Here is a 25,322-nt window from a genome sequence, read left to right on the forward strand (position 1 = left end):
GTGCACTGTAACCCCAACCCATGGCATCAACCGTGGCGAAGGCGACGTTATCTCCCTCGCCTGGCATGGAGGATGTCGTGGGTTCGGTGCTGGAACCTGGCGTTGCCTGTTGTATATTTTGAGCTTGCGTGTTCTATCTCCGTGTGGTGATCACGTGGATTTTTCTCTGGGTCCTCCAGCGTTGCTGATAGATTAGTGAGGCCTATGATCAGTGGGCAGAGTATATTAACGGTTGTTAGTGTAAGCATGGCTATGTAAAGTAGGAGGGGGACAGATAGAGGGGCGACCAATTCACCATGTGTCCTGGTTGAGCCATCCAAACATTTGGTAGCCTTCAGCAAATGACGATGAACACATCGTGGTTAATGCCGCTGTCTCTTCCCATATAAAGGCCCGGTTGGTGTGTCATGCCCAGTGAGTTTTTGTTTTGCTATTCATCTTCGTGTGTATTTGTGCATGTTTTGCAGTTATTTTTTGCTGTTTACACACCAGGAACACACCACTGTAGATATTGCATACAAGCAACCATGACACAATGTAGCAATTCAGGGTTTTTATTTCATTTACGAATAAATGATTTACTGTTTAACACGTAAGCTTTCGCGACTGACGTCATCCATAATACAGGTTTTTTTTGTTAGATCGCGTAAATATGTGTCAAAAAACCCGCCACCACCCGACACTGCCAATTAGTAATGTTTATAATGTAAACAGAACGTGCCAATTCGTTACTAGTAGAGCACACTGCTGTGTTGGTGAGCAAAGCCACAACATTTACAATCTGAGTACGACGTTTCGCCAGTAATAACGAGCTTCATCAGGTGACAGCCAGATTGGTGGAGAAATCCTCCTGTTTTGTTAAATAGAGGGGTAGATGTGATGACATCACTTGTGTGCCGTTCTTGCGCGAAGTGGGGGAGGGATGAATTAATGCATATAAATTACTGTGGGTATCCGTTGCCGTTTGAGTTATATATATATGGTAATCAATGTACATTATGCATGCGCATTATGCAAGGCCATTGTTATTGTACCTGCTGCTGATTGTGTATACTAAAATAGCCATACCAACGGTAATCACTATTGAAGCATGCTGACCTGCATTTAAACATTTTATTATTTGATGGTTGGCTTACAAAGCAGCAATTAGATACATTATTTAAATACATAAATTATATACATTAATTATATACATTCATTATATACATTAATTATATGCATTATTTATATGCATTATTTATATACATTATTTATATAGATTAATTATATACATTAATTATTTACATTAATTAATTCCCCCCCCACCACGGCACAAGAAGAACACACAAGTGTTGTCATCACATCTACTACCCCTCTAGTTAAGGAACGAAACAGGATTTCTCCACAAATCTGGCTGCAGCCTGAAGAAGCTCATTGTCATTACTGGCGAAACATCGTACACAGATTGTAAATGTTGTGGCTTTGCTCTCCAACAAAGCGGTGTACTGTACTAGTGACGAATTGGCATATTCTGTTTACGTGACAAACCTTACTCATTGCCTGTGTCGGGTGGTGGCGGGGTTAACGACACATTTGTACACTTATGCGATCTAACCTAGAAAACCTGTATTATGGGAGTTACTTGCATAAAACACATATTTACATAATGTACAGGTGTGAAGGGTGATCTTATTAAGCCTTCCAAAATTCTTCTGAGAGATGCCCGCTTGGCAAAGGAATCTCCCGATTAACAAAACAGTCCTGCAGGCAAACACAACACACACAAACACAACACACACAAACACAACACACACAAACAGGGATTAATGGATACTCGAGTCCGGGCAGCCCAGCAGCTCCACATGGGTTTTGAAGGGCCAACCAGTGGCAGCGTGCCAATAGAATGCCTCGCTCTGGTGTCTGGAGTGCTGTTAAGGTGAATATTTAATAAGTTATTTTAATGTAGCTGCTGTTTCTTGTGCAGGAAGCGATGCACGCCGGTCAGAGGCTTTTTCAGCCCAAAGCGCACTTTGTGGAGAAGTTCTAGACGCGTACTTGGTTGTGCTATTTGTATGTTTATTGAACAGTCCGACACACGCGTTAAGAGTTTCCTGGCAAATGTCCCGATCCACCATCGAGCTTTTCCCTCAACCCTTCCCTGCCTTTCCCCTTCAACCCTCCTGGCCAATCACCTTTCAACCCATCCTCCTGCTCCTCCCATTCAGGTGTGAGGTAGATGATCCCAATTACCTAACCCACCATCCCTGGTGTAATGCGGTAGGGAATGATGTCATTTGTGAGTTATACACAATCCTGGGGTAGGACTGCCGCACATGTCTGATGATGTACTAGAAACCCTGTGTGAAGGGGAGACCTGGTGATTCAGGCAATTGACTATTAACCGTCCCTTCGTGTGTACGCATGCCGGAATGAGAGGAGAATTACTAATTTATTTCTGGGAAGTGTTTCCCAACTTCCCGACACGTAAAAAATTACATTAAGTGACAAAGTGAATACGGGGCTAATTATGTGTTCGAGTGCAAAGCCAGCACCACTCAGATCTTGGGTTTGAATTGAGGTTTCAGCCATCTGTGATTAAACCGGAGTCTCAAGTGTAGCGAGTTTAAGGTATTATCCTGGGCACAGATTACTTCACGAAAAAATACCTTTGTTCAACTCAAATTTTCATCTAATTTGGATTTTCTAACTCTTAATATTTACGATTTCATTGACATGTACTTACAAATGCTTTGACAATAATTACACCCACACACATGGTACTAACTATGCCCCTAATGAATGTAACTTTGGCCGCATTGAGTGTTAACACTCTACTTCAGGATGGCCCTGTATTGGGATGTTTGGCGAATTCCGTAAAGGCAAGTTTGGCGATTGGGAAGAATCCAGAATACCCGGGGAAAAGCCACAACACATTCGGATAAAACACAGCTCTGCACAGTTACGTTCACTCCGCTGCTGTACTGACGTCTCCTGACCAGCTCGCAATGTGCCCACTAAGGATGGCGATTGCTGCGAGCATGGATAAAGGGAGCTACTGAGTGACTTCAGATATCATTATGTGATGTCACCTTCCGCGGCTGTTATGACTTAAGGTAATGCTACACACATTGCTGTGCGGGTTATGACAATGGCACTGGAATAAATGTGTGTGTGTCAAAGTTGTGTCGTCAAAGCCGGTACCTCGAGGAACAGCCTCAGTCTGACCACAGTTCCCATCTGCTGCGGGATGGATACTTTCTCGATTCTGCAGGACAAGAAGAGACGCAGCGAGTTTAGTTGTGCATCCATCGATTCTTACAAACTTCCGGCTCCAGTCCTTAACCGGTGACCATCACCAACCACAGCTTGAAGCTCGTTCAGAGACACACTGTAACGGGAGCCTGCTGTCGACAGCTGACTTCACAGTCACGTCGATCGCATCGCTACCGCCTCCCTGCCAATTGCTGTGGGTGGAAAACTGGGCTGGTCAAGAGTCTTCCAAGAGCCAAAGTTTACGATCCGCAGGGGAAAATTATGGCGGTGCAAGGACCTTTCTGTATGTACAAGTGCAATGTTACTTTGATATTAGCTGGTTACTTGACAAGGTGATTCAGTCTATTGCCACAACATAAAAACAGTAGAAAGCAAATCGACTTCAGGCGTCAATGCAAGGAACACGTGCAAATATAAATGGCTTCGTGAAGGTGAGATGGAGACGAGACTGCCACCGGGCGAGAGGTACCTTGGGATGTATTCTTTCCTTAACCCATCGAGCAGCTCCCAGAGCTGATCGCCGTATGCAATCGCCATTGCATTACCTGCCACCTGCTCACACACGCCAGGAGCATGTGAACAAGTCACAGGGCAGCCTCGTCTCTATCACAATGCTTGTGCGCTGTGTTCCCGTGTGTGTACCCGTGTGTTCCTGTGCACGCGCTGTGTGCTCATGCCCGTGTGCTCTCGTGCGTACCTCCAGAAAGCTGAAGAGCACCGTGGGGGTGACATTGGCCATGGGCTCCATATCCAGGACCTGCATGAGCCAGGTCCAGCCGTGACTCATGCCGTGGGGGTGGCTCTGCGATTCACGCACACGGCACGCGTGGGGTAGGGTGGCAGGTGTGGGAGAGATTCGTCAATTTAAAATCCCATTATCGTACTTGCGCTACACAGAGCCAGTGGCTTACGATTTAAGCAGATCGCATGCAAACAATGTTACACGTACACTAGCAGAGCGAACCAAACTGTACGTGATGGAGAGAGTGAGATCCGATTCTTGATGGAGATCGTGACCCCGGATTGGCGGTGCTACCTTGTTGCCACTGGAGGGGGGCACGGGCGCGGAGATGATGGCCGCGTACATGCGCGCCATGCCCGACATTCTCTGGAGAAACAAGTCTTCGTTCTCTACTCTCCCATCCTCGAAGCGGTAACCGAGGATCCTGCGGGTGATGGGGGGAGACACGGGCGTCAAGCACACGCCACACGCACGCACAGCTCTCACCGCTCACTCCTCACCCCCCAACTACCACCGCCCCCCAAGCCAGGTCCCTAGTGCCCTCACCTGAAAGTGTCCTCCTGGCTCTGCCCAGGCGTGGGACGAGGGAAGACGGGGCCCATGTAGGGGCACTTGCTGAGCAGGTGAGCAAGCAGGAGCTCCCCGAGGGCTGGGTGGCGGTGCCACAGTTCCACGGTGACAGCCGCGATGGGGAACACCGCCGCGTGGTTCCACCCCACCTCCTCCTCGCTCTGCTTCTGTAGTGGCAGAGACGCAGGGGGAGAGAGGGTGAGGTGAAGAAACCGGAACCGAAGACAACCAATTTGCTGTACTTATTTAGTTTGTCATAAATAACCTATCTCATTTAGCTTTCCCAATTAAACGGGCAATTATGAACTTCACAAACATTGCAAGAGGAGCCCCGCTGAAAAAAAACATTCTTGATGAGACGCATTGTGGCTTTCTGGTATAAGAAGCATCGATGAATGAACCGTGAGAATAAATGAACACACATTGAAGTGAACTGATCCTAGCAGCGAGCACACAGGCGAAGGTGAAATGCAGATGTCGGTGGATGATGGCGATGACGACGGTGGTGCCGTGGAGGTGCGTGCATGCGAGGTGCATTTGACTGCGAGGCAAGACGCGGGGGCTTTGCGAGGGGGCTTGTCGACGTACCACGAGCCTCTCAGCCACCCGGTGCAGGACGTAGAGCAGGCCCTGCGGGTGGTCCGACACGCTGGTGGAGCGCGTGCCCGACACGACGGCCGTGCCGCTCAACAGCAAGTCCAGCTTGCCGGTGATGACGCGCAGGTGAGAACCTGCGCACGAGGACACGTTGGGGGGGGCACGGGTAAAAACGGGGGGACGTGTATTATACAACAGCGCTGCACTACGGCAGTCGTGACACAGTGACTGCCGCGCAAGCTGCCCGATTGTGCGTTTACACCGCGGGAGCTGGGGCAGGCTGAGACTCGACGTTTCACGAGAGAGGGGAGGGGACGGTGCTCACCAGACGTGTTGGAGATCTGGTTGATGGGCATTGACGAGGCCTTGGCCAGCTCGAACTTCATGACCTTGGTCTGCCCATCGCGCACACACACACACAGGTACACTCACACTATTAAAACTAAACTATGACACTAAAACTATTTGTTTTTTATTTTACTAGGTAAGGCCCACTGAGCTATATAGCTCTTTTTCAGAAGAGACTCGGCTACAACTGCTAGCTCCACGAAGTGAAATATCGCATGGATATTTATAGCAGCCAAATACTCTAAAAACACGCGTTTCTAATTGTGGAGGGAAAAACTGGAGGACCTAGAGAAAAATCCACGCAACCATGAGGAGAATACGTACACTGCAAATATACAGTAGCTGTCAGAATCGGGCATTTGAACTCACGACCCCCCCCCGCATACCTTGAGGTCCTGGTTGCCGTTGAGCTCCTTCAGTCTCTCCACCGTCTCCGCCAAGTGGCGCTGCAGCTCTTGGTGACGGCGCTGCGGGACGCTGCCCTCCGCCCAATCTCCACCCGCTGTGGCAATCAATGCAACACACAGCCCGTTAGAAGCAGGGACCCACACAACACACATTATAACCAGGGTTCCACACGCAGCCCGTTAGAACCAGGGACCCACACAACACACATTATAACCAGGGTTCCACAAACAGCCCGTTAGAATCAGGGACCCACACAACACACATTATAACCAGGGTTCCACACGCAGCCCGTTAGAACCAGGGACCCACACAACACACATTATAACCAGGGTTCCACACGCAGCCCGTTAGAACCAGGGACCCACACAACACACATTATAACCAGGGTTCCACAAACAGCCCGTTAGAATCAGGGACCCACACAACACACATTATAACCAGGGTTCCACACGCAGCCCGTTAGAACCAGGGACCCACACAACACACATTATAACCAGGGTTCCACACGCAGCCCGTTAGAACCAGGGACCCACACAACACACATTATAACCAGGGTTCCACATATGGGTCATAATTACCAGGGTCCCACACATAACCCCTTATAACCAAAGACTCACACACGGTCCATTATAACCGGGGATCCACACGCAACCCGTTATAACAGAGGAAACGACGCCTCACCTTGCTCCAGCGGCTCGCACTCGCGTGCCAGACGCGGTGCATCCTCGCCACCATCACCGCTGTTCTGCAGACAGCAAACCACACCAGACCACGCTGTATTTTATAAGGGTGTGCCGCCAAATGCATTCTCATAGCTGATGAATGTTCCGACTTAAGAAAAATCAAAGCACGCGTATCTGTTTCACAGTCTATAAAGAAATTAACATTTTAGTTCATCGGACTATGAGCTTGTGGGACCAATGTTTTCCATCAGGGAATCTCTGGGCCGGTGTTAATGATCTGAGTCTCGTCAGCAGGGTATGCCTGATTGTCGTGTAGATGGGTGTCAAGGTTGCGTGTTCGGGCTAAGCCGCACGTTTAAAACATCGTTACAAACGTACAGTCCGTATTCCCTGATATCCCCCTCCAATTAATCTAGCCTTTGCTGGGAATCCAACTGAGGTGGCTGGGTTCACAGCACAGCGTGCAAACTGCTGTGCCGAACTACCAAAGCAAGTGGCAAAACAAATGTTACATGACAATTGGTGACCAGGCTGAGACTATAAACTCGCTACACCAAGACTCTTACCGTGATTCCAGAGAAACGCTCCTCAGTGATGATCTCGAGGATAACATTCTCAGAGCTGAACAAAAACAAAACAACAAATGATCACAATAGTGTTCGCTAGTGTCATTCTGCGTACCCTTATGCTAGCTGGAACCAACACCAGTGTACACGAGCTCTAGCTGACACTCACACTCATATATGAGCCTGCACAAAGACTCACACGTACACTACCTCGCACGTACTCACTCACATCTACACTCCCTCACACCTACACTCCCTCAAACCTACACTCCCTCACACTTACACTCACTCACAGCTACACTACCTCACACCTACACTCCCTCACACGTATTCACTCACACCTACACTCCCTTACACCTACACTCCCTCACACCTACACTCCCTCACACCTACACTCCCTCACACTTACACTTGCTCACACTTACACTCCCTCACACCTACACTCCCTCACACCTACACTCCCTCATACGTATTCACTCACACCTACACTCCCTCACACCTACACTCCCTCACACCTACACTCCCTCACACTTACACTCCCTCACACTTACACTCCCTCACACCTACACTCCCTCACACCTACAGTAATTGTCTAACTGCCCGTCCAGACGACCGATGCTCCCTAACCAGACCACAGTGTCCACCGCTGCATCTCGCAGTCCCCTCCCTACCTGACTTCCGGCTCATTGTCGCGTCGCTCCGCCTCCTCCTCGCTGGGTCCCTTCTCCTCGACCAGGAGAAGGGGGTTGTCAGCGGAGGCGTGGGGGGGCTCGCCATCCCCATGGGGCAATGGTCGTCCAGTGATGTCAAGTGGGGAGAGCGGCACAATGACCCGGCCCTCTGCCGGCGCCTCCTGTCGAGGGAATCACGTTCATGGTTTACGCACCAGATACAGAGTGCACATGTGCAGTACAGTGGTAGGGGAACACAAGCTAAAGTGTGCACCAAGACGCGTAGAAAGTCACGTTTGAACCATCCAATTGGCCGTTCCGATAAACGGGATTGTGCAGGATACATCGCGAGAACTGATGGACGGGATTGGTAATTGAATGGCAGCCAAAAAGGAAAGAGTACGGCCACCGCAGAGATGGATCAATGAGTTCAGTTCCCGTGCAGGAGTCGGATACATTGTGGCATTGCGTGACTGTGATGGGTGGTGATGATGTGTGTCGGGCCGTTAATCGGGAGCGGATAGAAAATAGTTGGTGATGATACGATGACAGAGGAATCATTCAACAATCATCAGCCATAGTTAATCTGATGTTGGATGAAGGCCTCCCCAATCTGTCACTCCCTCTCACAGTCCGAAAATTCAAAATAATCCTCTCACAGTCCGACAATGCAAAAGAGTCTAGCTGGCACCTGCACATAAACTTATTTATTAATTCCATCTCCGTGGTGGATGTGTTCTATGCTGGTTACCATGTGGCTGAATGCACGAGATTGTGTGTTCGTGTGGGACGGTGATGGTGATGATTATTACCTTTCCACATGAGGTGTCTGCACCACCTTCCTGCACCACCGGTGACGCCGTGGTGGGAGAGGATGCATCTGCGTGGTCATCAAGGCCATTCTTCACACGGTTATGCCTGCAGCGGTGTTTCTTACAATGCCTGCAATAAGTGATTCGATTTTAATATCAGCATTGAGTTCGTCCAAGCAATGGATCTCAATCTCATAAAACATCTGGCATTTCACCAAAGCCGTAGCCATGGAGTCAACATTGGGGGGGACCAAATCTTCCAGGGGGTCTGGGGGTCCCCCCCCCAGAAAAAAAAATCTAAATTTGAAAACGAATTTCCTGCCTAAAATATTAAAAAATTAAACTAACATACGGGATTATTTTGATTTAAAGCTTTCGTGACTGCAGTAATTCATATTCTTAGTTTTTTCGGTAAAGTCACGTTGAAGGGAAACAACAAAATAATAAAAAAAATATATAAAACAATAAATTGTATTATTTTGTTGTTTCCCTTCAACGTAACTTTACCGAAAAAACTAAGATAATACGGGATTTTTATTTATTTATTAACAAAAATGTCTGATAGTGTATATTGTATTATATTGCTGTTTTTTTCTTTTTTTTACCTTTTCTTGTTACATTCTATGTAATGGCAGAGATTAGTGATTTCTAAAGTACAACCATAACCACAATCATATAAACGGAAATCTATTTTAAAGCAATATAATGGGGTGGACATTTTGAGCATATTTGAATATTGGGGGGGATGCGTCCCCCCCCCCCACAATATTTATTATAATTACGGCCTTGTATGTCACCAGTATTGGGTCAAGCAAGCCCGACTTTGGTGATGAGACACTGTCCAGTAGACAGGACTTGCTTGCTCCAATGCTGATGAAAGTTTGGGTTCTCAGAGGCAGTATTTGTTGTCACTGTGAATGGGCGCGATCAGTGCTTGGATAGGCGACCACTAAATCACAACAGGTGCTAGAGACTGCGGGGCTACAATGTGATTGGTGGACTGTGCTGAACACATCGTTGTACTGCACTTACATACTCCACCATCGCTGTCCCCCGCCTTGACAACCTCGCACTGCCCAGAGTGGTGAAGTATGGTCAAATAACCCCCACGACCCATACGGTGTGGGGAGGTCCTCATCCAGCAGTAGAGTGACTTGAATAAGACGCGAGACCGTGGATAAGTTGTGGCTACGATTATAACAATGGTCACCAACCCCTCCCCCAGTGTTTACACTGCGGGGCTTTAGCGTCCGACTCACACGGAGCCCGGCGTGGGGCTTTAGCGTCCGACTCACACGGAGCCCGGCGTGAGGCTTTAACGTCCGACTCACACGGAGCCCGGCGTGGGGCTTTAGCGTCCGACTCACACGGAGCCCGGCGTGGGGCTTTAGCGTCCGACTCACACGGAGCCCGGCGTGAGGCTTTAGCGTCCGACTCACCTCTTCTTGCTGGGACGCTCGCGCTTCGGAGTTCGGGAATAGCACGCTCCCATGGCGGGACCGTTCGTCCGCACGGGGACACGAGGGGCGAGTCGAGGCGATCGCCCTTTGGGTACCGACGAAGATCGCCGACGAGGAGGATCAAGATTGAGGAGGAGGATCAAGATTGAGGAGGAGGATCAAGATTGAGGAGGAGGAGGATCAAGATTGAGGAGGAGGAGGATCAAGATTGAGGAGGAGGAGATTCGAGCGGACGTAGGAGCGCTGCTGCTTTCCACCTGCCCAGCTCCACGTCGAGTGAGGTCACGCCCACAGGCCACGCCCCGCGCCTCCCATTAGCCACGCCCCGCGCCGCCCACAGTCCACGCCCCGCGCCGCCCACAGGCCACGCCCCGCGCCGCCCACAGGCCACGCCCCGCGCCGCCCACAGGCCTCGCCGCGCGCCGCCCACAGGCCACGCCCCGCGCCGCCCACGTGACCACCACACGATTCATCGATTCTCAACGAATCGAGGCCTCATCGCACCCTGATCCACTCAGGTTCGCAGCGCTATTTGGTTGAATTCCCAACTGCGGCTGTCCTATCGATGAGGGTTCGCCATGAGACGTCCCCTGTTTATTTTTCAATTGTTTTGTTTGTAAACGGAGACAGAATGACACATGATTAATAATCGACTCACGTTAACACTAACCGAGAGACATCGATTGCAACTATATGAATCGAATCGCGACCGTGGGGAAGATTGGGGCCAACGGCTCGCGAAAATGTTTTATCTCACCTGACATTGATGCCGATGGAGCGAGCAACAGTGGGCACGCGAGATCGATAGAAGATAAAATACGAAGTAGAGAGAGTGAACGGGGGAGGGGGGGGGTGGAGAGAAATCGATTACCAATTCGAATCGCGACCGTTCATCGCGACGACCCCAGGTGAATGGCCTCGTCGTGTGAGCAGTTTGCAGGCGAACGTGGGGGCCCAGCTGCTGCTGCCCGCATGGCTGGGGGGGGTTGGCGGCGCTGCTGCTGCTGCCCGCATGGCTGGGGGGGGTTGGCGGCGCTGCTGCTGCTGCTGCCCGCATGGCTAGGGGGGGGGGGTTGGCGGCGCTGCTCTGTGGCCCGGCGTGGATCAGCGCCCAGCCGCCGCTGCTGCTGCTGCTCTGCCGCTCCGAGTGTGGGGAGCCGCCTCTTCGTACGCAAGGCCTCAGGCTCGCCACTCGCTTCACGTTCGGGCATCGTTCGTAAACGACTACAATCTGATCTTTTCAAGTTTAACGAAACGGAGTAGGCTTTCGCGACCAATATTGTCCATAGTAGAGGACTGTGGATTGGATCGCGTGAATAGAAATCTGTCGTTAAGCCCGCCACCACCCGACATCCAATTAGGTTTGTCACGTAAACAAAACACACCAAATAGCGTGTTGGAGAGTAAACCCACAACATATTCTTGGTTTCGATATAAAGCTTTCGTGACTGCAAGGATTCATCTTCTTTGGTTCTTTCGGTAAAGTAACGTAGAATGAGAATAAAATAATAAATTGATAAAATAACAATATTCTCACGACGTTTCGGCCACAACACAAACGGCCTTCATCAGGTGAAGGGACGAGACTGTCTGGAGGACAGCGCTGGAGTGAGAAAGCCACGCTGAGATCACGACCTTTAAGCTGTGTGAGAAGAAACAAAGCGCCTTGACAAAGGAATTAGCATAAAAATTAGCATTGAAATGGCTGAGTGATTAGCTTGTGACTGGTCACAGAAAAGGCTATGTTAAAGTTAAAGCATACACATCCGCAAAGGCACCCCTTGACAAAGGAATTAACATAGAGTTTAGCATTGAAATAGTTAAGTTAAAGCATACACATCCGCAAAGGCACCCCTTGACAAAGGAATTAGCATAGAATTTAGCATTGAAATAGCTAAGTTAAAGTATACACATCCACAAAGGCACTCCTTGACAAAGGAATTAGCATAGAATTTAGCATTGAAATAGCTGAGTGATTAGCTTGTAACTGGTCACAGAAATAGCTATGTTAAAGTCAGAGCATATACAATCACCGAGGCACCTAGTACAAATCAAACAGGAGAATTTAGCATTGAAATAACTAGGCGAATTTAGCTTTGAAATAACTGAGTGATTAGCTTGTGACTGATCACAGAAATGGCTATGTTGAAGTTAAGGCCTACACATCTGAGCTATTCACAGTAACTGGGTATACAATACAATATATAATGAATACTATATAGTGAACCAATAAAAAATACTAAAATATAAATTACCTCAATGTTATCAATAAACTCTATATTCTCCAATCAGCTAAGCTACCAACAATAAGTCGTCATATATCACAATGCTATATGGCGAAAAATGGGGGACAGTTTCAACCGAGAAGATGGATTCTGGCTTAGTAACCATTGGAAAGATGTTTTAAACCATTTCCGTTCTTAATTAATTGTATTTTACGATTACCTTCAGACCGCAGCTTTTTCGCTGGCATTGACTCTTAATACCTCTCGCACCACGGTTAATGGTATAGTTTACAACATGGAGTATAATAGCGCCTCGCAGCTGTCTCTCTCCCTCCTCTGTTCCGACCATGGATGAACTCGTCCGTCTGAACGGGGCCCGTAGCTATCCGTGGTGCTAAAGTTGAGGGTAAGAATCCACCCATTTTTTCGCCATATAGCATTGTGATATATAACAACTTATTGTTGGTAGCTTAGCTGATTGGAGAATATAGAGTTTATTGATAACATTGAGGTAATTTATATTTTAGTATTTTTTATTGGTTCACTATATAGTATTCATTATATATTGTATTGTATACCCAGTTACTGTGAATAGCTCAGATGTGTAGGCCTTAACTTCAAAATAGCCATTTCTGTGACCAGTCACAAGCTAATCACTCAGTTATTTCAATGCTAAATTCGCCTAGTTATTTCAATGCTAAATTCTCCTGTTTGATTTGTACTAGGTGCCTCGGTGAATGTATATGCTCTGACTTTAACATAGCTATTTCTGTGACCAGTTACAAGCTAATCACTCAGCTATTTCAATGCTAAATTCTATGCTAATTCCTTTGTCAAGGAGTGCCTTTGCGGATGTGTATACTTTAACTTAGCTATTGCAATGCTAAATCCTATGCTAATTCCTTTGTCAAGGGGTGCCTTTGCGGATGTGTATGCTTTAACTTTAACATAACCTTTTCTGTGACCAGTCACAAGCTAATCACTCAGCCATTTCAATGCTAAATTATATGCTAATTCCTTTGTCAAGGCGCTTTGTTTCTTCTCACACAGCTTAAAGGTCGTGATCTCAGCGTGGCTTTCTCACTCCAGCGCTGTCCTCCAGACAGTCTCGTCCCCTTCATCTGATGAAGGCCGCTTGTGTTGTGGCCGAAACGTCGTGAGAATATTGTGTTATTTTATTTTATCAATTTATTATTTTATTCTCATTCTACGTGACTTTACCGAAAGAACCAAAGAAGATATTCTTGGTTATTTCGGTAAAGTCACGTAGAAGGGAAATAATAAAATAAAACAATAACATTCTCACGACGTTTCGATTGCAACACAAGCAATCATCATCAGGTGTGAAAACCACAGCAAGAATGTATTTTTGAAAAAAGTGGCGTTTTTGTCTTAACGTTAGCACCACGGACAGCGACTAGCGGTTGTTGAGGCGGACGAGTCCATCTATGCTCGGAGCGGAGGAGGGGGGAGAGAAGGAGAATGGAATGAGGTCTGAAAGTCGGTCGAGTTAATCAATTGGCATTGTGCAGAGCAATTACTGCCCCCTTACTGCGGAAACTTGGCAGGACCCTCCAAAGGAAGGAAGATATAGTGAGGCTTTCCACGGTAAACACGTGTAGGAATAATATAATACAAATATATATATTTTTTAAAGGCAAAGTGATTTCCGGCTCGAATGAGAGTTACAGAGGTACTCATCTGTGGTTTGCAGCTGAGAACCAGCGGTGGAAATTCCACATTCCTATGGTGGGGGGGGGGGGGTCTGTCCATAAGGCAACGACTTGTTTTCGCTACCCAAGATAGGATTGCATGGTACAATAATATAGGATTATTGTGGACCAGGGATACCTTGTGTTGTAGTGGTAGTGCCTTATACCAATAGTCCCTACTTGCAAGCCAGCCTAGCAGCATTTAGAAAATGAATCCCAGGGTATAAGTCGCTGGGGAGTCGAGTCCGTAATGTCTGTCCTAAGCCGCTCTGCTGGCTCTCTTCTCCATGTCCCTCCCCCACGCGCACTCCTAGGATCCCTCCAGTTCCTCCTGCTCCTCCTCCTCCCGTTCGTTGGGGCGGTGCTGCTCGCTGTGCGGTTCGCACGCGGAACGTGGCACAGAGAGAGGTCCCACGCACGGGGAGGTGAGCGGTGGCGTACTCGCCACGACTCCCCACAACTCACCACCACTCCCCACAACTCACCACCACTCCCCACAACTCACCACCACTCCCCACAACTCACCACAACTCACCACCACACCCTGCACCGCTCACCATCGCCACCACACCCTGCACCGCTCACCATCGCCACCACACCCTGCACCGCTCACCACCACACCCTGCACCACTCACCACCACCACTCCCTGCACCGCTCACCACCACTACACCCTGCACCACTCACCGCTAGAGCTGCGATATCTGATTATATGTTTTATTTGAGTGATTGATTTCCCTACCGATTACCGGTTCCATTACTCAACCAATCGGATAACAGATTCTCAGGAGTAGTTTTGTCATGTCCGATCCCGAGGGTCGTTCGCCGTCACAAATGTGCACTGCTCGCTGAAAATATTTCCAAATGGATGCTTCACGTCTCGACACGCCACCCAATGCATAACCTGAACAGCACAATTCTGGTTATATTTGGCACAATATTTGTTGCATATCAGACATTGAAATCACACGCGGCAACAAATAATTATGCCACAGTTAAATAGACACGAAAACTAAATAATTAAACTGATTCTCTTATCCCCTGCCAGGTGGCATCAGATTACCGGTGACGGAATCGCAGCTCGTCCGCACTTCGACATCAACGCCATCACCGCCATCATCGTCATCACTGTCACCTCCGCCGTCGTCGCCGGCACCGCTACCCCTGGGCAATCACAAGGTCGAAAATTATGTGCGATTTGCACACTTTCATCCAACAAGTTCCACTGCTTGAGCCTAGACGTCAAAAGCTTGGTATTGGGCTTGGTGAGACCAAGATATCTGATCAAGTCGTTGAGGTCTTTTTGGTTGGGGTAGTATGGGTTTCTCTCCTCAGCTCCACCTCTGAAATTGTCATCTGGATCTACAACGTCTTCTTCGCTCTCTGACTTGCTGCTCTCTCTCCGGATGAGTGGGTACGGGTAGCTCATGGCATTGTGGCACCGGGGCGATGGATGAAGGAAAGTGATAGCAGGTGCATTCTTGACAGTCATACGTTTGAAAGGGTCCACCATGCAGAAGTAGCAGTTGCTTCAGTGGTTAGTGGGTTCTTGCCAAATTCTTGGGATAGCGAACTTTATGGCTCTCTTTTCCCCTCTGTACCATCTTACAAAAATATATATATTTCACCCATGACTGTAAGATTCTCGCAACATTTTTCATATGTTATATTTTTTCAACAACATTGAAAATTGTAAAACATTTTCAAATGTAAAACTTTTACAATTCTTTTTTTTTTACAAATTTCATAACATAAAATTACGAGCAACAATTGTCCATCTTACCGTGCAGAGTTTTTTTTTAATTGCTCGCAGGTGAAATAAGGTGCCCAGGGTTTGTCTTGATCCTCGACAGGCATGTCGAAATATGGCTTGTAGTCCTCACACATCTTAGCAGATGCTTCCACAGAGTGCTTTTTCGCTCTTGTCTTGATAAATTGGCCACAGACAGAGCAAAATGCGTCTGCCGGATGCTTGCAGCCGCTTGATGCCATCTCGGAAAAATGCAGATATGTATGCACTTAGGCAGCTGGAACTAAAATGAACTGGTGGGCTTAAGGCCCCTGTATTTATACTACTATTTATATTACTGGAAAGTTCTAGAATGTTCTAGAAGTTACTCCAAGTTTACTCAGCACTGAATCTTTCTGGAATGTTCTGGAAAATATGTAAATTACAAAATATCACTGTCCTGGTCACAAAAGCAAAGTTTGTGGATAATGATTTCCATCTTCTCTACTTTTGAGGCATAAGCAATTAGGAAATAACACTTACTACCCAGGAACAAAAAACATTGTTACACAGTGCATTATCAGTGCTGTAGTGACTACATTATCAGTGGTGTAGTAACTACATTATCAGTGGTGTAGTGACTACATTATCAGTGACGTAGTAACTACATTATCAGTGACGTAGTAACTACATTATCAGTGGTGTAGTGACTACATTATCAGTGACGTAGTAACTACATTATCAGTGGTGTAGTGACTACATTATCAGTGCTGTAGTGACTACATTATCAGTGGTGTAGTAACTACATTATCAGTGACGTAGTAGCTACATTATCAGTGACGTAATAACTTCATTATCAGTGGTGTAGTGACTACATTATCAATGGTGTAGTGACTACATTATCAGTGGTGTAGTAACTACATTATCAGTGACGTAGTAACTACATTATCAGTGACGTAATAACTTCATTATCAATGGTGTAGTGACTACATTATCAGTGGTGTAGTAACTACATTATCAGTGACGTAGTAACTACATTATCAGTGGTGTAGTAACTACATTATCAGTGACGTAGTAACTACATTATCAGTGGTGTAGTGACTACATTATCAGTGGTGTAGTAACTACATTATCAGTGACGTAGTAACTACATTATCAGTGACGTAGTAACTACATTATCAGTGACGTAGTAACCACATTATCAGTGACGTAGTAACTACATTATCAGTGACGTAGTGACTACATTATCAGTGACGTAGTGACTACATTATCAGTGACGTAGTGACTACATTATCAGTGACGTAGTAACTACATTATCAGTGGTGTAGTGACTACATTATCAGTGACGTAACTACATTATCAGTGACGTAGTAACCACATTATCAGTGACGTAGTGACTACATTATCAGCTCAGGGGGTGCGGCAAGGTGAGGCCCCAATATTTGATTTGTCTCGCACGGTCGCACCCCAGAGGCTATGAGACATCGCGGCTCCTCTTGCCCTAATCACATCATCCGTACGCTCACGGTCGCAAACATTTAATGCTGTAGGAGGCGCTCCATCTTCACAAAATGCAGCCACCACAGCTCCATAGTCCTAGTTACCTCTTTGTAACATCACGTTACTGCTCTTAACTGAATTTAAATAAAACGTGGAACGTAAATGGACTCATTTTCATTTTTAAAAAAATTACGTGAACTGCGTTGTCAATAACTTTTTTGTTGTTCTTTGATGCCGTTGTTGAAATCAAATACCATGGTGGTTGTCAGGGGGGGGGGGGCAGCTCGTAGCTTTGGCCACCAACGGGGGGAGGGGGTGCACCTCGTGCCTCCGCGCTTGCTGCCACGGTTGCTAGGAGATGTTAACTACCTCGCCTGGTAGGCAGGATGCCGTGGGTTCGATCCCCACCTTGAACCCTGCTGTATATTTGTAGTTTGCGGCGTCTCTCTCCCCGCGGTCGTGTGGATTTGTTCGTCTCCGGCTTCTCCAGCTTTCCCCCTCCACGTTTTAGAATCAACATCGTGGGGTTTAGAGTATTATTTGTGCTGCAATACATTGACGTGCGATGATATCAGCAGCCACTTCGTCAAGCCATCTGCTTTGTGAGAGCCAGGGCGCTTATCTGGTATACAATAACACTGAAAAAATAATTCTAGATTTGAAGCTTTCGTGACTGCAAGGATCCATACTCTTTGGTTCTATTCGGTAAAGTCACGTAAAAAAAATCAACAAAAAATAATAATCAAAATAATAAATAAAAAATGCCGCGACGTGTCGGCCAGCAAGTGCGGTCGACACTTGCTCCCCCCCTGTACATCGTTCATCATGCTAAGTCCTCCAATTAAATGCTATTTTTTATGCTAATTCCTTTGTCAAGGCGCTCTGCTCCCTCTCACACTGCTTAAAGGTCGCGGTCTGAGCTTGGCTCTGTTTCACTCCAGCGCTGTCCTCTAGACAGTCTGCTCCCTTCACCTGATGAAGGCCACTTGTGTTGTGGCCGAAACGTCGTGAATTTTTTTGTTGTTGTTTTTTTACGTGACTTTACCGAATAGAACCAAAGAGTACTGAAAAAATTATTTAGTTTTGCTACTGGTCGGTCTATGCAAAGCCTACGGCACTCACATTCCCGGCCGGCAATGCCGCCCCTCCGGCTGGCTGACGTCTCATCATCTCCTCCTTCCTACTAGAACCCCACACACGCGCGAAGCATTGTAATTTTTACGCAAACATTAAACACCACCCCCGCCCACCCCCGCGCCCTGGCCTTCGCAACACTGATTCACAAGTAATGATCTCACGTCATGTCCCGCTATTCAAGAACCGGGCAGGAGGAGGATTTATCCACAGCTCTGTGGCTGTCCGCCTGATGATGCTGAGTTGTAATTACAGGCGGAACGTCACGGGGCTCATATTGTAAATGCTGCAGTGGGTTTACTCTCCAACACACAACCGCTGTGTGCTGTACTGGTAACGAATTGGCCACGTTTTGTTTACGTGACACACCTTACTAATTGGCTGTGTCGGGTGGTGGTGGGTTTAACGACACATTTATATTCACACGATGTAACCCAACAAAATCTACAGAGACTCCTCTACTTAGGAACTAGTTGGGTTCCATATGTCTGTTCGTATATGTCGATTCGTTCGTAAGTCCAACTTTACTCCTGTCGATTCCAAACATGTTGTATGGCGTGTACACTTAACCCGGGAATGGCATTAAAAGTTATATAATCTCATTTAGATGTAGATGCCACTGGTTTTTCACGTTCTGCAGATGTAGATGCCACTAGTTCTTAATGTTCTACAGATGTAGATGCCACTGGTTCTTCACGTTCTGCAAATGTAGATGCCGCTAGTTCTTCATGTTCTACAGATGTAGATGCCACTGGTTTTTCATCTTCTGCAGATGTAGATGCCACTGGTTCTACAGATGTAGATGCCACTGGTTCTTCATGTTCTGTGGATGTAGATGCCACTGGTTCTTCATGTTCGGTTCTTCATGTTCTGTAGATGTCACTACCGCCATCTATTGCATGGCGGTTGAACTCACGACTCTCGGTCCGAACAGGCAACTGGACACACGGACAGGTTTGTTCATATCTCTGAAAGTTCGTAATTCACATATATTCGTAAGTAGAGGAGTCCGTGTGTTATGGATAATATTCAACCACGCAATATCTCTCTATCCAATCCACTCGATCCACGCCCGACCGCCTTTGTCTCCCCCAGTAGTGATGCTGACACAACGCACCATGTCAATGGACGCACTTGAGGCCGAGTCGACCTAGGGGAGGCCCAGGATGGGTTCAGATAATCATTGCCGATGTTGGTCGTGAGCGGGAGTCGAACATCAGGTCGCCAGGGTTCGTGGCGCAGTGCGGAGCTAACCGCTACCACTAACCGCTCCCTATTTTGCCACTCACCCACCCACCCACCCACTCACCCGCTCAAGCACTCACCCACCCACTCGCCTGCACACTTACCCACTCGCTCACCCGCACACTCACCCACTCGCCCGCACACTCACCCACCCACTCACTCACTCGCCCACCCACTCGACCACACACTCGCCCACAGACTCGCCCACTCGCCCACCCACTCGCCCACCCAACTCACCCACACACTCACCCACTCGCCCACCCACTCACCCGCTCAAGCACTCACCCACCCACCCACTCGCCCGCACACTCACCCACTCGCTCACCCGCACACTCACCCACTCGCCCGCACACTCACCCACTCGCCCGCCCAACTCAACCACACACTTGCCCACTCGCCCACCCACTCACCCACTTCCCCGCACACTCACCCACCCACTCACTCACTCGCCCACCCACTCGACCACACACTCGCCCACAGACTCGCCCACTCGCCCACCCAACTCACCCACACACTCACCCACTCGCCCGCAGACTCACCCACTCGCCCACCCACTCGCCCGCCCGACTCACCCACTCGATCGCATACTCACCCACTTACCTGCACACTCACCCACCCACTCGCCCGCCCAACTCACCCACACACTTGCCCGCAGACTCACCCACTCGCCCACCCACTCGCCTGCACACTCGCCCGCCCACTCGCTCGCTCGCTCGCTCACTCGCTCGCTCACTCGCTCACCCGTCCGCTCACCCGCCCGATCACCCGCTCACCCACTCGTCCACCCATTGACCCACCCACTCGCCCACCCATTGACCCACCCACTCGCCCACCCACTCGCCCATCCACTCGCCCACCCACTCGCCCACCAACTCGGCCCCCCACTCGGCCCCCCACTCGCCCACCCACTCGGCCAACCACTCAGCCACTCACTCGCCCACTCACTCACCCACTCACCCACCCATTGACCCACCCACTCGCCCACCCATTGACCCACCCACTCGCCTACCCATTGACCCACCCACTCGCCCACACACTCACCCACCCACTCGCCCACCCATTGACCCACCCACCCACTCACCCAATCGCCCACCCGCTCGCCCACTCGCCCACTCGTTCACCCACCCGCTCACCCACTCGGCCACCCGCTCGCCCACTCGGCCACCCGCTCACCCACTCGCCCACCCATTGACCCACCCACTCGCCCACCCATTCACCCACCCACTCACTTGCCCACTCACCCGCCCACCATCACCGGTGAAAGTAACCGAGGCCACCACCCAAGGTCGTCAATCATCCCCACCTCCTCTTTTAGTTCCTTGCATTGCTCCATTGTTCCCGTCATCATCAACAGCACCTGGTCTCGCTGCGATATGTACAAATACACGGGACGTGTGTGTGGTGCACAAGTCTACACCTCGCTCCTTCACAGCATCACCCCCCCCCTTCCTTCCCCCCGCCCCCCAAGAGCCCAGCGATAGACAATGAGAATAATCTATGGATTGTTAGACGCACTCAATAACCCCCCCCCTGCCCCCCGTCACGCTACGTTAAAACAAACGTTTGGGAGTGCGTCTTATGCTCCGGTAGCTGTGTACGGTGTTAACTTAATTTACACAGGGAAGACACCCGGAGTGGCGTCTTACTTTCCGGATCGTGTCTTATACTCCGGAGAATACGGGGGTAGCGATTATTCATCGATTAATGATCGATTATTTACATCAATTAGTTTTTGGCTCCAGGTACATTGCATAGAGTATTTTCGCGCCCGCGAACGAGTGTCGGTTCTTCTCATTACTTTTAACCCGGCACGCGGAGGCACCCGCAGAGTTGCCGGACAATCGGCTCGGGAATCACGAGACGGAATGACACCGCCAACGCAGACAGAACGACACCACCAACGCAGACAGAATGACAGCGCCAACGCAGACGGAACAACACTCCCAACGCAGACAGAACAACACTACCAACGCAGACAGAACGACACCACCAACGCAGACGGAACAAATGACACCACCAACGCAGACAGAACGACACCACCAACGCAGACGGAACGACACCACCAACGCAGACGGAACGACACCACCAACGCAGACGGAACGACACCACCAACGCAGACGGAACAAACAACACCGCCAACGCAGACGGAACAAACGACATCACCAACGCAGACGGAACAACACCGCCAACGCAGACGGAACGAACAACACCACCAACGCAGACGGAACAAACGACACCGCCAACGCAGACGGAACAAACGACACCACCAACGCAGACGGAACGAACGACACCGCCAACGCAGACAGAACGACACCAACGCAGACGGAACAACACCGCCAACGCAGACGGAACACCACCGCCAACGCAGACGGAACAAACGACACCACCAACGCAGACGGAACGACACCACCAACGCAGACGGAACAAACGACACCACCAACGCAGACGGAACAAACGACACCGCCAACGCAGACAGAACGACACCAACGCAGACGGAACGACACCACCAACGCAGACGGAACAAACGACACCACCAACGCAGACGGAACAAACGACACCACCAACGCAGACGGAACGACATCAACGCAGACGGAACAAACGACACCAACAATCGGACAAAACGACGCAACCGAGACGACACGAAACGAAGGAGGCAGACTCTCACCCCCCCCCCCTCCCTCCCTGAGATGATAAATCTCGACTCTAGAGTCCCACATCCGCAACCTCCTCCCGAATCTCGGCGTGCGGAGATGGCGAGGTGAACGCACGCAGGGACTGTGCTTAGGGTTGCCACCTGTCCCGGGGTTTCCCCCCGAGATCGACCTCTCGTTATTGAAGAGGCAGCTCTGACGTCCTCCTGGGAGAGCCGAGCCCCCCCCACACCCCCTACCCCCGCTTCTGTCAGTTTGATGAGAACCGTCGTGGTAGTGGTGGTGGTGATGGTAGTGATGGTTGTGGTAGTGATGGTGGTGATAGTGATGGTGGTGATAGTGGTGGTCGCCTTGGTGGTGATGGTGGTGGTGATGATGATGGCGGTGGTGATGGTGGTGATGGCGGTGGTGATGGTGGTGATGGTGATGGCGGTGGTGATGACGGTGATTATGGTGGTGATGATGATGCACGCGGTGCACCATTTCCCACCAATCGTTGGGAGTCATTTCGGCCACGCCGCATCCACTTCGCCTCGTCGCGTCAGTCTCGTTTTCGCAACGCAGCTGACAGGATTATTTCAACGTGGGACAAAGAGAGTTGAATCGTACGGGATTATTATCGGGCAGGCTTTGCCACTCCGACGGTTTTCGCCCAACGCCGTGGAACCCCGGACTCCCAAGCCCGCCGAGCAGCGTTCCGAACAGACATCGAGCGAGAGCAACAACGGAAGCTCCGATAAGTAATGAGGCATCAACAACTCCAGAATAATGGGTGCACCTGCGTGGCCGTGTGCGATATCCTCTTGCACACGATACGTCCCGGTTTTTGTGAACTCGGAGGTGGCAACCCCCCGCCCCAAGCACCCCCGGTACAGAGGAGATGCGTTTACATCCATAGCCGGTAGTGTCCCTGAAGAGTTCCATTTGTGGCGATGGTTCCGCCCACCCCTCGGTAGCCAAGCCGCTGTCCCCCGTGTCACCCTCCGCCCCCCCCCCCCCCCCCGGATGTCACATGGAACTGGCCGTTCTTCACTCTGTCGCGTTGCCCGGATTATTTTTACCACGATGCCGCGGGGGGGGGGGGGGTGAATGTTTACGCGTCCTTCATGACGGCGCTGGTGGCTGAACCCACCCACCCACCCCGCCCCCAACATAAAGCGGAACCGGGCAGAGAAGAAAGTGAAAGGGGAAGCCGTCCAGTTGTGGCCGTGGGCCTCGAGTCGAAGGTTCCTGTTCCTGCTCTTCCGTCTCGGGCGCCGCTTTGCCCATCTCGTCCGCCCCTCCGCCCCACGCTCCCTCCATCTCGTCCGCCCCTCCGCCCCCAATTCACGGTGATTGCCAAACGAAGCCACGGCGTGATGCATGAGACGCGCGATGCTGGTTCGCATTAAGATCGAGATCCTGTACACGTGTGTGTACACGTGTGCGTGCATGCCCAACGTGACACGGGCGAGCGTCGGTTCAAATCGAGACACCGTGCGAGTCGACGAAGGTCGAGGCAGCCCCCACAATGTCTGTCTGACGCCAGCACCACTGGGCAGGCTCAACGTAAAATCTCTCCTCGCTTCTGGCGCACTCCAGGTGATGTGGTCGTAGGTGTCTGGAGATGGCATCGCGTGAGATCACGTGTCCTGTCATCATCCCCATCGTCGTCATCAATATCATCTTCCTCTCATCAACAAGCAACATCATCATCATCAATACCACGTCCATCACCAATCACCACTCTAAAAACGTTACCATCAAACATCGCCATCATCACCACCCCCGATGCCATCATCACCATTGTCATCAGCAGCATCATCACCATCTTCACCATTGTCAGCAGCATCAATACTATAACCATTGCCATCACCAGCCATCACCATCGTCATCACCACCATTATCATCAGCAGCAGCAGCAACAGCATCATAACGTATTCTTCGTTGGTGGCAAACGCAGGCTCACGAACAGAGTTTGCGACTTCCCGGACCACAGCCATTGCCCCGCTCAGTGGCAGTTGGGGGGTGGGGACCTCCCACAACCCCCTCCTCCGGTGGTGGCTGTGTGGTGGTGGCGGTGGTGGGGGCCACTGTTTAGACGTCCACCTCCCTCCCCGCTCGCCCCCCCCCCCCACACTCACGCCACCCGTTGTGTTTACTTTCAGAGAGTTCAGTTTCCGAAGGTCAAAGCCTTCCACCGAGGGGCAGCGGGGGTGGGGGTTGTGTGTCTAGGGGGGTAGAATGCGGGGGTGGGGCGGGTACAGCCGAGGGGGCTCCCCCCACCCAAGGGGGGTGCCTCAGTACATGTCCTTGAAGATCTCATGCAGCAGGGGCGGCATGGCCGTGTCGGCCTCCGTGCGCCGAATGTCGTGCACCATCTGGGCGTGCTCGGCCACCAGCTGGCGCAGGTTGGAGAGCTTCTGCAGCAGCTTGGGGAAGAGGAAGGAGCTCTTGGGGTGGCTGCGCCTCAGCTGCAGGTCGAGCGCCTGCAGCACGCGCTCCTGCATCCGCTCCACGGGGCCCACGTCCAGGAGGCCCGGTCGGTCTGGGCGCGGGCAAGGGAGCGACGATTAGAAAGCGGCGAGGGAAAATTTCGCCCGGCCGAGACTTTCACGTGGCGCGCAACGCGGCAGGGAGGAGGGTGATTCAGGGGTTCGAGAAAATCCACAGGCAAGCGGGAAAGGAAGGCCCAGAGTTGCTCGCCAACAATTGTCCAAGCTCTGCCGTCCTTACAGTGGAACGTCCAACTGGGGATAGTGAGTGGTGTACACACGGCAGAGAAAACCGCGAGTTCCCCGGACAAAACGTGTTGGCCGTGAGCGGGAATCGAACTCGGGTCACTGGGTTCGTAGCGCGGCATGTTTATCGCTATAAAGACAAAGATCCCCCGTGTAGCCTTAGCATACTGCTGGGGAAAGTGCTGTGAGCGAGCACCTACGCAGGCCGGGACGTCACACGAGGGGGTGTGTGGCCAGCACCACACTCGGCCGCCTTTGTCTCCCCAGTGGCGCTTATTTTACCCACCGCACCAGGTTAT

At 50.2% G+C, this 25,322-nt stretch overlaps 1 protein-coding gene, 1 long non-coding RNA gene and 1 pseudogene across 3 annotated transcripts; 1 reads left to right on the forward strand and 2 right to left on the reverse strand.

Moving 5' to 3' along the window:
* Positions 1-538: 538 nt before the first annotated feature.
* On the reverse strand, positions 539-10,399 carry LOC116949273 (mRNA export factor GLE1-like). Of its 2 annotated transcripts, XM_032966389.2 has the most exons (14): positions 10,089-10,398; positions 8,650-8,779; positions 7,838-8,019; positions 7,167-7,221; positions 6,599-6,662; positions 5,896-6,011; positions 5,487-5,556; positions 5,153-5,295; positions 4,541-4,731; positions 4,289-4,418; positions 3,950-4,054; positions 3,722-3,804; positions 3,181-3,244; positions 539-1,740 (listed from the first exon to the last, which is right to left on the reverse strand). In XM_032966389.2, the coding sequence occupies exons 1-14, from the start codon at positions 10,139-10,141 to the stop codon at positions 1,672-1,674; spliced, it is 1,455 nt and encodes a 484-aa protein (XP_032822280.2). In that variant the 5' UTR covers positions 10,142-10,398; the 3' UTR covers positions 539-1,671. The 2 variants fall into 2 exon arrangements, with proteins under 2 accessions (XP_032822280.2, XP_075920287.1); XM_076064172.1 differs by lacking the exon at positions 3,722-3,804 and having other exon boundaries at positions 10,089-10,399.
* A 224-nt stretch (positions 10,400-10,623) lies between these two features.
* On the forward strand, positions 10,624-15,819 carry LOC142923234 (uncharacterized). The gene is made up of 3 exons (XR_012940622.1): positions 10,624-11,017; positions 14,361-14,471; positions 15,093-15,819. It is a non-coding gene; the product is annotated as an uncharacterized LOC142923234 (long non-coding RNA).
* An 8,673-nt stretch (positions 15,820-24,492) lies between these two features.
* LOC142923233 (peroxisome proliferator-activated receptor alpha pseudogene) lies at positions 24,493-24,840 on the reverse strand (annotated as a pseudogene).
* Positions 24,841-25,322: the final 482 nt, after the last annotated feature.

Source organism: Petromyzon marinus, unplaced genomic scaffold (assembly GCF_048934315.1).
Source record: "Petromyzon marinus isolate PM22_M1 ecotype Great Lakes invasive population unplaced genomic scaffold, UKy_Petmar_22M1.pri1.0 PM_Scaffold_349, whole genome shotgun sequence".
Classification (NCBI taxonomy): domain Eukaryota; kingdom Metazoa; phylum Chordata; class Hyperoartia; order Petromyzontiformes; family Petromyzontidae; genus Petromyzon; species Petromyzon marinus.

What these genes read in the sequence shown, in the direction of transcription:
- LOC116949273 (XM_032966389.2), bottom strand. Translation starts at nt 10,141, where the DNA reads ATGGGAGCGTGCTATTCCCGAACTCCGAAGCGCGAGCGTCCCAGCAAG. An exon ending in GAGCGTCCCAGCAAGAAGAG is followed by an intron (nt 8,780 to 10,088) that starts GTGAGTCGGACG and finishes CACTTATTGCAG; the next exon opens with GCATTGTAAGAAACACCGCT. An exon ending in AGGAAAGAATACATCCCAAG is followed by an intron (nt 3,245 to 3,721) that starts GTACCTCTCGCC and finishes CTTGTCCTGCAG; the next exon opens with AATCGAGAAAGTATCCATCC.